General features: G+C 48.5%; 1 protein-coding gene across 2 annotated transcripts in view; it reads right to left on the bottom strand.

Moving 5' to 3' along the window:
- Window positions 1-19,179, bottom strand: part of RAB6B (RAB6B, member RAS oncogene family) — a 135,270-nt gene that overhangs the window by 29,374 nt on the left and 86,717 nt on the right. For both annotated transcript variants that reach the window (XM_043522537.1, XM_037909415.2), the window contains exons 3-4: window positions 17,020-17,073; window positions 13,085-13,190 (exon numbers count right to left, since the gene is read on the bottom strand). In XM_043522537.1, coding sequence (XP_043378472.1) covers window positions 13,085-13,190; window positions 17,020-17,073 — 160 coding nt within the window. The remainder of the gene's footprint in view (window positions 1-13,084; window positions 13,191-17,019; window positions 17,074-19,179) is intronic.

Genomic DNA, 19,179 nt, shown 5'->3' with positions numbered 1-19,179 from the left:
CTCGGGACAGAGAACTGCCCCGCTGAATCCGGTGTCCTCCCTGGTCTGGGAGATGATAGCATAATGGGAGGTGAATGTGTGAATCGATGACCATGTAGCAGCCCTACAAATGTCCTGAATAAGGACATGAGCCAGAAAGGCAGCCGACGAGGCTTGTGCCCTTGTTGAGTGCGCTCTCACAATCGGTGGCGGGGGAACTCCCTCCAGGGCTAGTTCCTGCACGGACCACAGGCCTTGGGTCTGGAGGTTTTGCACATGGGCTCCCCACCCCAACTCCGACAGATAGGACACCAATTCTATAGTTGGGGATCAGCTCCTGAATGGGACTCCTCAGAGCATGTTCTCCAGGGTGGACCATCAACGGAGGGAGACTAGAATGGGCTCGGCTATGGTGAGGACTTTGTCCAGCCTGTCTCTGGATTGGGAGAATGTCGAGGTCAGCCAGAGCTGAAGGGGCCGCATCCTGAGTCTGGAGTGACGTACCACATACGTTCACACTGACATGTGACCCAGGAGTTGGAGGCACACCCTGGCAGTTGTCATGGGAAACCTCATGATCACCCTGATTAGTTCCCTCAAGGTTTCAAACCTGTCCGGTGGGAGGGAAGCTCTGGCCGATGTCGCATCGAGAATCGCACCAATTAACTCTATACATTGTACCGGTACCAACGTGGATTTGGTGTTGTTTACCAGCAGCCCCAGCGTGGTGCATGTGGACAGGAGGTATGTTACATGGTCCTGTTCCTGTGATCTGGAGCTGCCTTTGACCAGCCAGCTGTCGAGGAAGGGGAAGATCTGGAGCCCCGATACCTGAGGTAGGCCGCCACCACAGACATACACTTTGTGAAGTCTCTGGGTGCCGTCAAGAGGCCAAATGGAAGGACAGTGAACTGGTAGTGTTCCCATCCTACCATGAAGCAGAGGAAATGCCTGTGGCCCTTGAACATATGAATGTGGAAGTATGCATCTTGGAGATGGAGGGCGGCGAACCAGTCTCCGGCATCCAGGGAGGGAGTGATGGAGGCCAGGGAGACCATGAGGAACTTGAGTTTTACCATGTACTGGTTTAGGCCTCACAGGTCCAGGATGGGCCTGAAGCCCCCTTTGGCCTTCGGGACAAGGAAATAGCGGGAGTAGTATCCTTTGTATTTGAACTCTGCAGGCACGACCTCCACCGCTCCTAGGTGAAGGAGCCACCTCACCTCCTGGTCAAGTAAGCTATTGTTAGAGGAGTTCCTGAAGAGGGACTGGGAGGGAGGGTGAGTAGGTGGGGTAGACAGAAACTGGAAGGTGTAGCCCCGGGAGATGGTGTTGAGGACCCAACGGTCCAAGGTCAGTCGCGACCACTCCAGGAGGAAAGAACATAGGCGATTGGAGAAGGGTAGGTCGGGCAGATTCCTGGTGCAGACTGGTAAACCATACCCGGGCGTCCCATCAAAAGTGGCGCTTGCCCGCCTGCTTACTTCTAGAGGGGCCAGGCTGGGGAGCAGGCCAAGATGTTTCTTATAGTCTCTCGATTTTTTATCAGGAGGCTTGTATCTGGAGTGGGTGGCCTGTCTGGGTGCCTAATGAAGCTTGAACTTGGTCCTGGCCAGGGCCGGGACATAGAGACCAAGAGTCTTTAAGGTCGTGCAAGAATTCTTGAGACCATGTAATTTCATGTCTGTTTGCTCCACGAACAGGGCCTTGCCATTGAAGGGGAGGTCCTGCGGAGAGCTCTGTGGCTCGCTGGACAACCCAGACAAGAGGAGCCATGATGCCCTGATGCTCCTTGTGGTTGACCGCCTCGACCACTAGGGAGCTGGGACAAGATGTGTGTATAGATAGTCATGCCCCTTAGTGGGCACAAAATACTTCCGCTCTGCCCTCTTAGATATGGTGGGCAGGGAAGACGGGGTCTGCCACAGGGCATTGGAGATCTTCACCACCCCTTCATGGAGAGGAAGGGCCACCCTGGCCGGTGCTGTGGCTGAGAGGACATCAAAGAGGGAGTCTGAAGTTTCCTCCTTCAGCCTGTAGGTTGAGGCTCGAAGCCACCCTTTTCAAGAGTTCTCGGTGGGCTTTTGTGTCCTCCTGGGGAACAGGATTAGGAGGCGCTGTGATTGCCTCATCAGGGAACGATGAGGATGGGGGCGTGGTGCTCTGCGTCCCCACTGGTGCCGCAGAACCCATTGCTTGGTCCGCTTCTGAGTGCGGGGCTGGAGAAGAGCACTCCGCTGACCCCTTCCGGGGGGGCTTAGGGAAGGAGGCCGACGGTCTTTTCGAGGCCCCGGCCACTGAGCGAGCCGCCACCGGGGACTGCGTCGGGGCCCATGGGGTCCATTGGTACCAGGGCGCTGGCCAGAGAGCCTCGTGCCACTGCAATTGCTGTGGCACCATTGGAGCCGGCTGACCCGCTGGACTCGCCCGGTCCACCGACTGTCAGCTCTGAGGGGAGGCCGGGCTGGCATACGAATGCCTGCTATCCCGGGATGTGGACGAGTAAGGTGTCGTGAACGGTGCCTGGCTCGAGACCGTGAGTCTGGTGTAGAGGAGCAGGAGTACCGTCTGTAACGGTTGCTCTGCGAATGGCTCTCTTGGGCGGATCCGCGAGGGCCGGTTGCCAGCGATCTACACCTGGGGCTACGGGAGCGGTGCTGTGCCAGGGACCTCAACTGGGACAGAGAGCGTGAGTGGCGTCAACGTCGGCACTGTGAGGGGCTATGGTGGCTTCTCAGATTCAGCAACCTCGATGCGGAGCAGTGCCTGGATTCCCTGCTGCTCAGCACCCAGCCAGACAGTCTGGTAGGAGTCAATGGGGACCGGTGCGGGCTGCGAGCAGGTTGGTCAGTCTGCGGAGAACGGCATCAGGAACCTTCCCTCGACCGCAAGCGGTGCTGCCTGGGTGGCGACTATGGCAGTCCGAGTGCTAGCTTGCCCCAGGACCGGGAAGCTGCTGGGGTCGATGCAGCTGGTACTGGGAGAGACATTACGGCCTCTGGCGTGGAGGGCACCCATATGTGGCCACTGGCATCCGGGGAAGCCGGCTCAGAGTGGACTGGGCTACTCTGCTCAACTTGAGTCGGAGACAGCGAGGTTGAAGGGGATCGAGAGCTGCGCAACATGGGTCTAATCTCGCCCCCAGTCTTGCCCCAGTGCCTTGATGGAGAAGATCACTTCCTCGTCTTCTTTGAGCGTCCTGTGGTTGGGGAGTGGAGCCGGCTGGTGGAGGGCACCACGGGGTCACCACACACCGATGCTGCAGTGCTCAGTGCCGACTCGGAGCAGCGTAGTGGTGTCGGGGTTAGGGCCGACTCCATCAATATGGCTCGGAGACGTATGTCCCGTTCCTTCTTGGTTCGAGGCTTAAATGATCTGCAAATCTTGCAGCGGTCGCTGAGGGGGGTCTCCCCAAGTCAGCGTAAACAGCTAGTGTGCGGCTCAATTACGGGCATAGGCCATTTACAAGTGTCACACGACTTAATGCCCGGGGAGTGGGGCATTACCTGACCCTGATACATTTCTCTACTCTATCTATATAACTTTTTCTTCTTCTTTTTTTTTTTTTTTTAACCGGTACTCACTATCTAAAAACTAATGACAGTCCAAACAGGGAAAGCTACAGCAGAGAGTTGGAGCACAGCAGTTCCAAAGCACCTTCACTGGCAGCAAGAAGGAACTGAGGGTGGGAGGAGCACGCAGTGCCCCTATACCAGGACCGGCTCTAGGCACCAACAAAGCAAGCACGTGCTTCGGGCGGCATTCTGGCCATCCTTTTTTTCGGGGCAGTTGCGCTCTCGGAGCTGCATCACTTAAACAGGGCAAGGGTGCTGCGCCGCCGGCCACAGCGGGAAGGGGAAGCTCCAACGCCGGGATACTGAGCTGCCAGGGCCCAGCCACTACCCGGGGAGGAGAGGGTGAGTCCTGCCGGGGAGCCGGGACTGCGCCGTCTCCTCTACGCACTGGCTGCTGTGCTGCCTTGTGCCACCCCTTATATCGGGGCTTCTCTGCGCGGCTGGGCGGGGGAGGAGGTAAAGCCCCTGCAGGCGCTAGGAGAAGGTGACATCACTCCCTCCACTTCCAGCGCCACCTGCGAGCCCCAGCCCCACCTGATCACAAATTTTTTTGGGGCGGCAAATTTTTTGCTTGGGGCGGTGAAAAATTTAGAGCTGGCCTTGCTTATACTGCACCATAGCGGCGCCACTCCACGGGTCTCTAGGGGCGCTCCCCCTACGGGTACTGCTAGGGGAAAAACTTCCAGAACCGGTGCATGTGGTGAGTATGCACACCTATTGTGGAATGCACATGAGCAATCACTCGAAGAAGAAATATCACATCCACCGCTTTCTCCATATCCAAAGAGCCAGTTATCTTAATATAGAAGGCAATCAGGTTGGTCAGGCATGACTTGCCCTTGGTGAATCCATGTTGACTTCCTCTCCTCCAAATCCTTCAAAATGGATTCCTTGAGGACCTGCTTCATGATTTTGCCAGGGACTGAAGTGAGTCTGTAATTCCCCGGGTTCTCTTTTTTCCCTTTTTTAAAGATGGGCACTATATTAGCCTTTTTCCAATAATTCAGGACCTCCCCTGATAGCCACGAATTTTCAAAGATAATGGCTAATGGCTCTGCAATCACATCAGCCAACTCCCTCAGCACCCTTGAATGCATTAGATCTGGACCCATGGACTTGTGCATGTCCAGCTTTTCTAAATAGTCCTGAACCTGTTCTTTCATCACTGAGCACTGCTCACCTACTCCCCATGCTGTGTTGCCCAGTGCAGCAGTCTGGGAGCTGCTCTTGTCTGTGAAGACTGATGCAAAAAAAGCATTGAGTACTTCACCTTTTTCCACATCATCTGTCACTAGGTTGCCTCCCCCATTCAGTAAGGGGCCCACACTTTCCCTGACCTTCTTCTTGTTGCTAACATACCTGTAGAAACCCTTCTTGTTACCCTTCACATCCCTTGCTAGCTGCAACTCCAGATGTGCCTTGGCCTTCCTGATTACAACCCTGCATGCTCTAGCAATATTTTTATACTCCGCCTTAGTCATCTGTCCGAATTTACACTTCTTGTAAGCTTCCTTTTTGGAGTTTAAGCTCACCAAAGATTTCACTGTTAAGCCAAGCTGGTCGACTGCCATATTTACTATTCTTTCTGCACTTCGGGATGGTTTGTTCCTGCGCCCTCAATAAAGCTTCTTTAAAATACAGCCAGCTCTCCTGGACTCCTTGCCCCCTCATATTAGCCTCCCAGGGGATCCTGCCCATCAGTTCCCTAAGGGAGTCGAAGTCTTCTTTTCTGAAGTCCGGGGTCTGTATTTTGCTACTCTTTGCTCCTTTTTTCAAGATCCTGAACTCAGCCACCTCATGGTCACTGCTGCCCAGGTTGCCACCCACTTCTACTTTCCCTACCAGTTCTTCCCTGTCTGTGAGCAGCAGGTCAAGAAGAGCACAGCCCCTAGTGGATTTCTCCAGCACTTGGACCAGGAAGTTGTCCCCAACACTCTCCAAAAACTTCCTGGATTGTCTGTGCACTGCAGTATTGCTCTTCCAGCAGATGTCAGGGTGACTGAAGTCCCCCATGAGAACTAGGGCCTGTGATCTGGAGACTTCAGTTAGATGTCTGAAGAAAGCCTCGTCCACCTCATCCCCCTGGTCCGGTGGTCGATAGCAGACACCCACCCTTGTTGCTGTCGCCTCTAAACTTAACCCAAAGACGCTCAACAGGTTTTTCTCCAGTTTCAAACTGGAGCTCTGAGCAGTCATACTGCTCCCTTACATACAGTGCAACTCCCCCACCTTTCCTCCCCTGCCTGTTCTTCCTGAACAGCTTATACCCATCCCTGACAGTGCACCAGTCCTGTGAACTGCCCCACCAAGTCTCTGTTATTCCAATCACATCATTGTGCCAGGACTTCCAATTCTTTCTGCTTGTTTCCCAGGCTTCTTGCGTTCGTGTACAGGCACCTAAGATAACTAGCCGATTGCCGTACTTTCTCAGTATGAATCAAGAGGCCTCCCCTGTTCCACCCTCCTCCTTGTGTTTCTTCCCGGTATCCCACTCCCCCACTTACCTCTGGGCTTAGGTCACCATCTCCCGGCGAACCTAGTTTAAAGCCCTCCTCACTAGGTTAGCCAGCCTGCCTGCGAAGATGCTTTTCCCTCTCTTTGCTAGGTGGATCCCATCTCTTCCGAGCAATCCCTCTTCCTGGATCTCACAAAAGGGAGGATGACTGGGCAACAAAACAGGGTGACTGGGCAACAAAATGGCCAAAGAAATTCAGCACTGATAAGTGCAAAATAATGCACGTTAGAAAACAATACCAATTATACGTATACAATGATGGGTTCTAAATTAGCTGTTACGACCCAAGAAAGATCTTGGAATCATTGTGGCTAGTTCTCTGAAAACTTCCATTCAGTGCACAGCAGTGGTCAAAAAGGCTTACAGTATGTTAGGAATTATTAAGAAAGAGATAGAAAATAAGACTGAAAATAGCATAATGTCACTATATAAAGTCATGGTGCACGCACATCTTGAATACCTGTGTCCAGTTCTGATTGCCCCACCTCAAAAAGAACACAGTGGAACTGGAAAAGGTTCAGAGAAGGACAACAAAGATGAAGGTATTTGTATTTGGTTTTGTATTTGTATTATTTGTATGTGTAGAGGCTTGTAGGGGCTTTGTGCTGGGAAAGAAGCTGAGCCCTGATTAGGGGGTGGGGCTTCTCTGAGTAGTGGTCCTATAAAGGTAGCCAGCCAGTCAGGCAGCAGCACAGGAGCCAGCAAACAGAGCTGTAAACAGGGGAGTTTGAAAGGGGAGTTTGGTTTGTGGTGCTTGTTTGGGGTTTGTTTTTGCTGTGGGTGGTGGTGTTTTGGTGTGGTTTGTGTTTCCCAAATGAACAGGATTTAGGTGGGGAGGCTATGACAGATACAGAGGCAGCAGTGGGAGTGACCCATGTAGCGGAAGACACAATGAAGATGACTGGATGTGGAAGCTGCAGTATGTACATGATCCTGGAGGGCGTACCTGGAAAGAGTTTCATCTGCATGAAGTGCCGTCTGATAGAACTGATGGAAGAAAAGATCCGAGGATTGGAGATGCAGGTGGAAAGTCTGGTTGAGTTTAGAAGGGAGTTTGAACAGATGATGGAGCAAAGACATGAGGAGGCTGAAGGGAAAAGATCAGACTTGCAGTTGGTAGCAGGACTGAAGAACTCTGAGGGGAGACTGCTGGGTGAAGAAAATGGACAGTGGAAGCATGTGACTAAAAGAACCAGGCAGAGGAAAAGACGGCCTAGTGAAGGAGAAATAGAGCTCAAGAACAAGTTTGCAGAGTTGGAAAATGAAGAAGGGGCTCAGCAGGTGGTCGCTGAAAGTGGAAGGGCAAGGAAGAAGAGAAAAGCCGCTTGTCCTATAGGAAAAGGGGGAGGCATAGCTCGGGGGGAGGGATAGCTCAGTGGTTTGAGCATTGGCCTGCTAAACCCAGGGTTGTGAGTTCGCAGGGATTGGTCCTGCTTTGAGCAGCGGTTTGGACTAGATGACTTCCTGAGGTCCCTTCCAACCCTGATATTCTATGATTCTATGAAAAGGGGAAGAGCAATGGAGACTACATCAAATATGAGCCCCAGGAGGATACGGGATGGTTTGAAGAGGGTTACAAGGGAGAATAGGAATGGAAAGAACTTGCAGCCAGAGGGAACAAGGGATAGACCAGAGAATTGCACTGTCACCAGGAAAAGGCAGGTCTATGTGATCAGGGACTTCTTACTGAGAAGAATAGACAGGCTTGTAACCAGAGCTGATCCAGAGAATAGAAGGGTGTGCTGTCTTCCAGGTGCTAAGATACGGGATGTGGACCTGAGGTTGTTCTGTTCTTCATGTTCTTCATGTGGGAACAAATGATACCGGTAGATTCTCGCTGGAAAGTATCAAGGGAGACTATGCCAGGCTGGGGAAGTCACTTAAGGAAATCAAGGCTTCAGTGGGATTCTGCCTCTTCCTAGAGAAGGGCAACAAAGGTGTGACAAGATTATGACTATCAACAGATGGCTTAGGCAGTGGTGCTATAAGGAGGGCTTTGGGATGTATGGCCACTGGGAGGCATTCATGGACAGAGGACAGTTCTCTCGGGATGGACTTCATCTGAGTAGGGAAGGAAATAGACTTCTAGGATGGAGGCTGGCACAACTGATTAAGAGAGCTTTAAACTAGGAATTTGGGGGAGATGGTTGGGAGATGTCCAGGTAATCTCCACACCGGATTTTAGCATTGAGAGGGAAGAAAACAATGTAAGAAAGGATACAGCCGTGGGTAGGAGAATGGACATAAGGAGGAAGGGCAGTGTGGATACCAGTCTAATAGGTCATACTGGCTGTAGAATGTCCATGCCTAATCAGGTAAAGAATGTGAGCGAGGCCAAACAGCAAAAATTAAGATGTTTGTACACCAATGCGAGGACCCTAGGTAACAAAATGGAGGAACTAGAGCTACTGGTGCAGAAAGTGAAACCAGATATTATAGGGATAACAGAAACATGGTGGAACAGTAGTCATGACTGGAGTACAGATATTGAAGGGTATGTGCTGTTTAGAAAAGACAGAAATAAAGGTAAAGGTGGTGGAGTAACATTGTATATCAATGATGAGGTAGAATGTAAAGAAATAAGAAGCGATGAAATGGATAAGACAGAGTCCGTCTGGGCAAAAATCACATTGGGGAAGAAAACTACTAGAGCGTCCCCTGGGATAGTGCTTGGGGTGTGCTATAGACATCCGGGATCTAATCTGGATATGGATAGAGCCCTCTTTAATGTTTTTAATGAAGTTAATACTAATGGAAACTGCATGATCATTGGAGACTTTAACTTCCCAGATATAGACTGGAGGACAAGTGCTAGTAATAATAATAGGGCTCAGATTTTCCTAGAGGCGATAGCTGATGGATTCCTTCATCAAGTAGTTGCTGAACCGACTAGAGGGGATGCCATTCTAGATTTGGTTTTGGTGAGTATTGAGGACCTCCTAGAAGAAATGGTTGTAGGGGACAACCTTGGTTCGAGCGATCATGAGCTAATTCAGTTCAAACTGAACGGAAGGATTAACAAAAATAAATCTGCAACTAGGGTTTTTGATTTCAAAAGGGCTGACTTTCAAAATTTAAGGAAATTAGTTAGGGAAGTGGATTGGACTGAAGAACTTGTGGATCTAAAGGCAGAGGAGGCCTGGGATTACTTTAAATCAAAGCTGCAGAAACTATCAGAATCCTGCATCCCAAGAAAGGGGAAAAAATTCATAGGCAGGAGTTGTAGACCAAGCTGGATGAGTAAGCATCTCAGAGAGGGATGATTAAGAAAAAGCAGAAAGCATACAGGGAGTGGAAGATGGGAGGGATCAGCAAGGAAAGCTACCTTATTGAGGTCAGAACATGTAGAGATAAAGTGAGAAAGGCTAAAAGTCAAGTAGATTGGACCTTGCAAAGGGAATTAAAACCAATAGTAAAAGGGTCTATAGCCATATAAATAGGAAGGAAAGAAAGAAAGAAGAAGTGGGACCGCTAAACACTGAGGATGGAGTGGAGGTCAAGGATAATCTAGGCATGGCCCAATATCTAATCAAATACTTTGCCTCAGTCTTTAATGAGGCTAATGAGGATCTTAGGGATAATGGTAGCATGACAAATTGGAATGAGGATATGGAGGTAGATATTACCATACCTGAGGTAGAAGCGAAACTCGAACAGCTTAATGGGACTAAATTGGGGGGCCCAGATAATCTTCATCCAGGAATATTAAAGGAATTGGCATATGAAATTGCAAGCCCATTAGCAAGAATTTTTAATGAATCTGTAAACTCAGGGGTTGTACCCCTGGAGAATTGCTAACATAGTTCCTATTTTTAAGAAAGGAAAAAAAAGTGATCCGGGTAACTACAGGCCTGTTAGTTTGACATCTGTAGTATGCAAGGTTTTGGAAAAAATTTTGAAGGAAAAAGTAGTTAAGGACATTGAGGTCAATGGTAAATGAGACAAAATACAACATGGTTTTACAAAAGGTAGATCGTGCCAAACCAACCTGATCTCCTTCTTTGAGAAAGTAACAGATTTTTTTAGACAAAGGAAATGCAGTGGATCTAATTTACCTAGATTTCAGTAAGGCGTTTGATATGGTGCCATTATGGGGAATTATTAGTTAAATTGGAAAAGATGGGGATCAATATGAAAAGTGAAAGGTGGATAAGGAATTGGTTAATAGGGAGACTACAGCGGGTCCCACTGAAAGGTGAACTGGCAGGCTACAGGGAGGTTACCAGTGGAGTTCCTCAGGGATCGGTTTTGGGACCAATCTTATTTAATCTTTTTATTACTGACCTTGGCACAAAAAGTGGGAGTGTGCTAATAAAGTCTGCAGATGATACAAAGCTGGGAGATATTGCCAATTTAGAGAAGGACTGGGATATTATACAGGAGGATCTGGATGACCTTGTAAACTGGAGTAATAGTAATAGGATGAAATTTAATAGTGAGAAGTGTAAGGTCATGCATTTAGGGATTAATAACAAGAATTTTAGTTATAAGCTGGGGACGCATCAATTCAAACATGAATTCAAAGTGGAACAGGTACAAAGAAGGGCTACTAGGATGATCCCAGGAATGGAAAACCTGTCTTATGAGAGGAGACTCAAGGAGCTTGGCTTGTTTAGCCTAACCAAAAGAAGGCTGTGGGGAGATATGATTGCTCTTGATAAATATATCAGAGGGATAAATACCAGAGAGGGAGAGGAATTATTTAAGATCAGTACCAATGCGGACACAAGAACAAATGGATATAAACTGGCCATTGGGAAGTTTAGACTTGAAATTAGACAAAGGTTTCTAATCATCAGAGGAGTGAAGTTCTGGAACAGCCTTCCAAGGGAAGCAGTGGGGGCAAAAGACCTATCTGGCTTCAAGATTAAACTCGATAAGTTTACAGAGAAGATGGTATGATGGGATAACATGATTTTGGCAATTAATTGATCTTTAACTATTCATGGTAAATAGGCGCAATGGCCTGTGATGGGATGTTAGATGGGGTGGGATCTGAGTTACTATAGAAAATTCTTTCCTGGGTATCTGGCTGGTGAATCTTGCCCAAATGCTCAGGATTCAGCTAATCGCCATATTTGGAGTCAGGAAGGAATTTTCCTCCACGGCAAATTGGAAGAGGCCCTGGGGGTTTTTCACCTTCCTCTGTAGCATGGGGCACGGGTCACTTGCTGGAGGATTCTCTGCACCTTGAAGTCTTTAAACCATGATTTGAGGACTTCAATAGCTCAGACATAGGTGAGAGGTTTATTGCAGGTGTGGGTGGGTGAGATTCTGTGGCCTGCATTGTGCAGGAGGTCAGACTAGGTGATCATAATGGTCCCTTCTGACCTTAATGTCTATGAGTCTATGAGTCTATGAACAGGAGTATGGAACGACTTCCATACGAGGAGAAACTAAAAAGATTAGGGCTGTTCATCTTAGAAAAGAGACAACTAAGCAGGGATATGATAGAAGCCTATAAAATGCCAAACAGTGGTGGGAAAGTGAATACAGACATGTTATTTACTCTTTCCCACAATACAAAAATCAGGGATCACCTAATGAAATTAATTCAAACAAGAGAAAGTACTTTTTCACACAACACACAGTCAACCTGTGGAACTCATTGCCATGGGATGTTGTGAAGGCCAAAAGTATAACTGGGTTCAAAAAAGAATTGAATAAGTTCATGAACGACAGGTCCACCAATGGCTATTAGCCAGGATGCTCAGGAATGTAACCCCATGCTTGACTGCCAGAAGCCAGGAGTGGAAGACGGGGTGGATTGCTCCATAATTACCCTGTTCTGTACACTCCTCCTGAAGCTCTGGTATGGGCCATTGTGGGAGATAGGATACTAGACAAGATGGATCATGGTCTGACCCACTGTGGCAGCTCTTATGAGTCCAGTTCCACTGCAGAGTGCCCCTTGGTTCCTTGCCCTGTACCTACTGTCTCCCTTGTTCTGTGTAATGTCTGTGGTATAAATACACAGTTCCAGGCTCATTAGCCAATTGTTTAATTAAGTGTAACAAAGGCAGTGAATCAAGCCAGTTCCATAGCCTGTCAATGCTCCGCCCTGCAGGAGACCTATGGGAGCCAGCCGAGTTCTGCTGCATAGCCAGCCGGGGATGGGCACTCCTGGGCACTGGCCTTGGAACAAAGGATGTCCTTGGGTCACCTATGAAGTACAGGCTGTCCCCCAACCAGTGTTCATGAGCTCTGGAGAGGGGAGTAGCCAGTGCTGTTCACTATGAGAACATGCCCTCTGACTCACTACACACAACACTCACTACATGCTGACATGGGGACTCTGCAGGGGGAAGATGAAGGACCTCCTGTGTCTAAACCAGTAAAACCGTGTTTTGTACAGCACCTAGCCCCAAGGTAATAGAAATAACAGTAAAGAAGAGTGGTTACACAAGATCCCTGGGGATGGATCCTCCACCTCCCCGCACCTTGTGCAGGCCTGCACCCCTGTGCCGAACGCTTCCACCACAGCTCTGGTTGCACTTTTCAGCCACTTTATGCTGACGGGCAAGACTCCCCCAGCTGGGCTCTCAGAACCTTTGGGACCAGCTTCCGGACCCGCAGTGCCAAGGGCTGTAAAGCTGCCCTAACAGGCCATCCCTGGTGATGTGGCAGCCCCCTGGAGTCTGACATAAGAGGCACAATTTAGAGCACCTCAGGAACCAGAGGAATGCAAAGTTGATGATCAGCCCCATTCGCCATCCATCACCCCCTCTCAGGTCCTGCACTGAGCAGAGCTTGGCCAGACCTGAGCTATAGGAGACCTTGTATGTATCTGAGGTTCTAGACAACTTTGATTTCCCTCTCGTCTGCACTTTCTCCTCCCCGCTACACAGCATTTTTTGCAGTACATCACACTTTGGAGCTGATTCTGGCTCCCTGCCCTGCATTTCTGCCTTCCTGAATGATGGCCCACATCCATGCTGGGTAGTAGCGGAGTAGCATCTGCCATTCCAGCACCAAGCATGGGCACACGGACATTGGGATGGAAAGCATGACTCACTTGTGATGTCATAGACAACCACAGCCACTGTGGAGTCACGAATGTAGCTGGGTATCAGGCTTCGGAACCTCTCCTGGCCTGCCGTGTCCCAGAGCTGCAATCGGACCTGCCGGGGGGCAGATGAGAGACAAACAATTAGCAGGAGAAACAAGAAGAAAGGAGGATTTGGGTGGTGAAGGCAGAAGGGAAGAACAGGAGAGGTGATTAGGGTGGAGTTTTCTAAAGAACCCAAGGGAGATCGGTGCCAATGAGACTCAGGCTGCTAACTTCCACAGGTTGTGTTGAAACTCCCAGCCTCGGACAACAGTTTTACGACTCTCTCTTCATCTGTCTTTAACATTCCCTTTGGCATTCCATTTGGAAATATTGCAGTCCTCATTTACTGTCCTAGTCTGTTGGGAGGTGTTGCTGGGTGCTGTTAAGTGGCTGCCATGTTACATCCCAGAAGGAGGTACATTTCAGGTGAGGGTGAAGTTCAAACTTTGTTAAGTTGTTTGGGGCGATGAAAGGGAACAGTACAGAAATAGGAGCCATTACAGGAGTGTGAATAGAGGCACACGGGATTTTTCGATTTGCTGGCAATTTTGGGGGAAAAATTAGTTTCAAGTTGACCCGAAAATGAATTTTTCAAAATTTTGGCAAATCGAAAAGTTAAAAAAAAGAAATGTTTGTTATAGGTTGAACAAAATGTCAAGCATTCTTTAAAACATTTTTAAAATAAAACATTGAAGGACGTTTCATTGCAAGGTCATTTTGAATAAAAAAATCAAATAGTTTCATTTCAAAACATTTTAACCAAAATGTTTGGTCTTGTTCAGGTTTTTGGGCTGGGGGGAGGGTTTTGACACAAACGATTTGGCAGAAATGACACAAATCTGCTAAATGTTTCAATGTCTCCAAATCTGCTTTTTTTTTCCAGCTGAAAATTTTCCATGCAGCTGGCAAAGCAGTGAGAGGGAGCCCAGGACTGAAGGAACATGGAGGTGGAATAACTATATATGTTTCAGTGCTAGATTGACAGCCCTGGCAAGCGAAGTTCTCCTTTTCCCCACAGAGCCGTTACAGCCCAGGCAGTGGCAGTGCAAGCCTCCCCATGCTATCCCAGCTGTGTGCCTCAAACCTACTCGGGAAGGACCTGCCCTACTGCTCAAAAGGAATTCAGTCTCCCTGCCTCTGAAGTTCGTTGCCCTAGCAGCAAAGGCCATGTCTACACAGCCTGCGCCAGCGAACCTCCCAGCCTGGGTCGACAGATTCAGGCCCATGCTACAAATGGTGGTGTGGACATAGCAGCTTGGGCCGGACCTTGGGCTCAGAAACCGAGGGAGGGGTTAGCCCAAGATCCAGCTTGAGCCACAACTTCAAAGCGCTGTCTCCACAGCTAGGTTAAGCAAGGTAACATGAAGCTGAGTCTGTTGACCGAGACTGGGAGGCTCGCTGTCGTGGGCTGTGTAGACATAGCCAAAGAGGTCAACTAGTGCCAGTCATGGGGGTGGTTTGGAGAATATGAACATCGGTCCACTGGGAACTGGAGTGAAGCCACCAACTCTGGTCACCCAGGTCAAACAGATCACAGCCAACCTGGGATGGATTTCTACTGGCGCACGAAAGGCTCCATAGCCGATTAATAATCCAATAACTAATCTAGGCTGAGACTTCCAAAAAGAATTTAAGGGAGTTAGGCACCACATTCTCCACTGAACATCAACTCCCTCGGGTCCCATTGAAAATTCCAGCCCCTGGCTCCTATGGAACAACTCCTCTGGACAAAGGAAAATGCGGCTGTAGGGGGAATCCCAGGTCACAGCTGGCATCCAATTGTCGAGAAGTGAGATGGAGGCTGAACACAAAAAGGCTGATTCTCCTTGGCCAGGGGTGGAGTCCACTGGTGAAAGGACACGTATGAAAACCTGAACCCGAAAGAGGTGCAAACTGGGAATTAAGTGTGTGTACTGAGTAAATAGTTGCCTATCAACCCTGGGAACCTGATTTCAAATCTTAGATTCACTCTAAGACATGAGTTTGGTGGGACCCAGCCTAGTCCCTATTTGTTCAGCTCCCCTATCCCACCATCCAATGATTCTCAGACCTTGCTCAGGCCTAGTATTACAGGTCACGACCTTGGTGTATTGGCAGAGCTGTGTTAGGGGAGCTTGTTCAGTGCCAACTTGAATTCCAATGACTCAGTGCTGTGAGGTTAGTCCCTCACGTTCATGAGCACTGCATCAACCCACACCATTTCAAAGGCCTAAGACTATGATGTTTTTAAAGAATTGTGGGAGCTGAATTGTCTTCATCCTCCAGCTCTTGGGTCGGAGACAAATTCCCTTTGAAGGAATGTAGCCATGCCTTACTGTAGTTACTCCTCCACTCAGACTGCGGCTAAGCAGTGGATTTCATCAGAATGACTGGAGTGCCGTCTGAAGTAGAACCAGCCCATTTAACCCAAGACAGATGTCTCTGAGTGCATTAACACTGCAACAATAGCGAGAGGCTGTTTATGGATGAAGCTGTAGCATCTCTTTCATTACATTTCACTTCCATTTCTCCCATTCCCTTGTACAAAATTTCCCCCCAAAATCAATAATTAAAAAACTTGAAACAGATTTCCTTCCAGTGCCATTTTCTGTAAGATCTGTGAGCTGGCAGAAAACAGGGGATGGCTGGCCCGTGGGGATAAACTCTTGCCCTTGTCCAACAAAACTGAAGAGCCAGGGCATTTCTTCCCACTTCCTTGGGGTTCAACCATGCCTTGAAAGCACTGATCTGCACTAGGAGCAGGGCAGTCGTCCCACCCCACAGGTTGCTCAGGGAGGCATTGCACATGCCCCTCCCCAGCACAACCTGTCCCCTTCCCCAGCCCATTTGGGGTGAGTTGTGGTGCTAGCTACACATGGTCATTGCTGTCCAGGGGCGGAAGGGCCTGCGTGGGAGTTAGAAGAGAGTGTGGCCTAACTGGCCATGGACTGCCCAATCTGATTTTAAAGTACTGACTGGACGGACGGGTGTGGAGGTGCATCACCCCAAAAGGAGGGTCAAGAGGGAATGGAGGCCCAATCTCCCTCAGTGCTCCCAGGAACGCACACACTTCCCCATGCCCCTGCCCGGAGCAGCCAGCCAGTGTGAAAGAGAGGAAGCAGGTCCATATAATTGCCTGTCCACCCCCCTGTGTGGCAATTTGTACCCCTGGCGCCTCATGGAGGGAGCTGCCCTTTCTCCCCCCCATACGAGGGCTGTGATTGTTCCAAACACTTTCATGGGGTGCGGCATGTGTATATGTGTGGGGTGAGAACCCTGTTCACACAAGGTCAGGGCCTCCATGAGGTGGAGGGGAGCAGAAGGGCAGTGGAGATGGGGATCTCTAGGCTCTATATGCAGGGCTGGGACAGAGTTGGCTGTTGTGCCAAAGTTCCCTCCTTTGGGGTGTTTGGTGTAAGTGTGTCAATCAATCAGACTCCTTCAGCACAGTTGTGTGTCTGTGGGTTCCTGATGACTTGGATGGCCTAGGGCTTTGGTACTTTGAGGTCAGTTCTTGGTGGAAATGTCCAACCTTCATCCCAACCCACTCTCCCTCTCTGCTCAAGGGAGGCAACAACTGTCATTCTGGTATGCAGCTATCCTTGAACCCCTCTACCAGGGAGGTGACCTCCTAGGATGGGATGGAGAAGGTCAGCAGCGAAGCCACATGGGGGAAGTTACTGTGCATGGAGGCAGGGAAGGGGATTTCAGTCCCCTTAAGTACCCAAACTGTGGGTGAAGCTATCTGTGAAAGTCAATAATTGGCAGCATGAGGCGAAAGGGAGGCGCCCAGCTGGGGTATTTGCTGGGGTAGGTTTGGACAGCATAGAAGGGATTATAGCTAGTGGCTCCCTCTTCCAAAGGGTCTGCACAGAACTTCTTTTGGCATGGTCAGCAATTCAGCAGCATCTGACACTTACTGTCCGATCTTCCAAGTACATGGTTTTTGATAAGAAGTCGATTCCGATTGTAGCCTGTAAGAGAGGGAGACAGGAAATGAGAGAACATAAGAATGGCCATACTGGGTCAGACCAAAGGTCCATCTAGCCCAGTATCTTGTCTTCCAACAGTGGCCAATGCTAGGAGCCCCAGGGGGAATGAACAGAACAGGTAAACATCAAGTGATCCATCCCCTGTTGCCCATTCCCAGCTTCTGGCAAACAGAGGCTAGGGTCACTATCCCTATCTTCCATGAACTGATCTAGTTCTTTTTTGAACCCTGTTATAGTCTTGGCCTTCACAAAATCCTCTGGCAAGGAGTTCCACAGGTTAACTGTGTGCTGTGTGAAAAAATACTTCCTTTTGTTTGTTTTCAACCTGCTCCCTAATAATTTAATTTGGTGACCCCTAGTTCTTGTGTTATGAGAAGGAGTAAATAACACTTCCTTATTTACTTTCTCCACACCAGTCATGATTTTATAGACCTCTATCATATTCCCCCTTAAATTGTCTCTTTTCCAAGCTGAAAAGTCCCAGTCATATGGAAGCTGTTCCATACCCCTAATCATTTTTGTTGCCCTTTTCTGAACCTTTTCCAATTCCAATACATGTTTTTTGAGATGGGGCGACCACATCTGCACACAGTATTCAAGATGTGGGCATGCCATAGATTTATATAGAGGCAATATGATATTTTTTCTCTTATTATCTATCCCTTTCTTAATGTTTTCCAACATTCTGTTCACTTTTTTTGACTGCCGCTGCACAATGAGTGGATGTTTTCAGAGAACTATCCACAATGACTCCAAGCTCTCTTTGTGATGGGTTGGATCACAGAAAACCCCTTGGGAACTGCCAACTGATGTGCTGCGACTACCTCTGAGCCCGTTTTCCCTGGCCGCTTGGGACTTTAGTGCCCTGCCCAGTTTGAGCCAGACACGCTAACCTGCTACAAACTCAGCCCCAGGTCTGAACCACGTCCCTCAAAAGCTTCAGGATAAACTGAAAACAGCTTAAGAAGTGTTTCTGTCTCTAGCACTCAGGTACCCAACTCCCAATGGGGTCCAAATACCAAATGAATCCGTTTAACCGTGTATAAAGCTTATACAGGGTAAACTCATAAATTGTTCGCCCTCTATAACACTGATAGAGAGAGATGCACAGCTGTTTGCCCAACCGCCCCCCCCCCCCCCAGTATTAATACATACTCTGGGTTAATTAATAAGTAAAAAGTGATTTTATTAAATCCAAAAAGTAGGATTTAAGTGGTTCCAAGTAATAACAGACAGAACAAAGTGAATTACCAAGCAAAATAAAATAAAACACACAAGTCTAAACCTAATACAGTAATAAAACTGAATACAGGTAAATCTCACCCTCAGAGATGTTTCAATAAGTTTCTTTCTCAGACTGGACGCCTTCCTAGTCTGGGCACAATCCTTTCCCCTGGTACAGCCCTTGGTCCAGCTCAGGTGGTAGCTAGGGGATCTCTCATGACTTCAGCCCCCTTTGTTCTGTTCCACCCCCTTATATAGCTTTTGCACAAGGCAGGAATCCTTTGTCCCTCTCTGGGTTCCCACCCCTCCTTCTAAATGGAAAAGAACCAGGTTGAAGATGGATTCCAGTTCAGGTGACATGATCACATGTCCTGTGAGACCCCAAGCCCTCATTCCTTCCAGCCTGACTCACAGGAAGGCCTGCAAGCAAACAGAGCCATCTACAGTTGTCTTGGTTGATGGGAGCCATCAAGATTCCAAACCATCATTAATAGCCCACACTTTGCATAACTACAATAGGACCTCAGGGTTATATTTCATATTTCTAGTTTCAGATACAAGAGTGATACATTTATACAAAGAGGATGACCACACTCAGTAGATTATAAACTTTGTAATGATAATTTACAAGAGACCTTTTGCATGAAGCATATTCTAATTACATTATATTCACACTCATTAGCATATTTTCATAAAATCATATAGAGTGCAACGTCACACTCTTTCTTAAGTGGTAACAGCTAATGTAGACACCATCATTTTATATGTACAGTTGGGATTATATTTTTCAATGTGCATTACTCTGCATTTACCAATATTGAATTTCATCTACCATTTTGTTGCCCAGTCACCTAGTTTTGTGAG

Source organism: Chelonia mydas, chromosome 9 (genome assembly GCF_015237465.2).
Source record: "Chelonia mydas isolate rCheMyd1 chromosome 9, rCheMyd1.pri.v2, whole genome shotgun sequence".
In the NCBI taxonomy this organism is placed as follows: domain Eukaryota; kingdom Metazoa; phylum Chordata; order Testudines; family Cheloniidae; genus Chelonia; species Chelonia mydas.
Note: the sequence above shows the minus strand (reverse complement) of the source record. Positions and strands in the feature narration are given on the sequence as shown.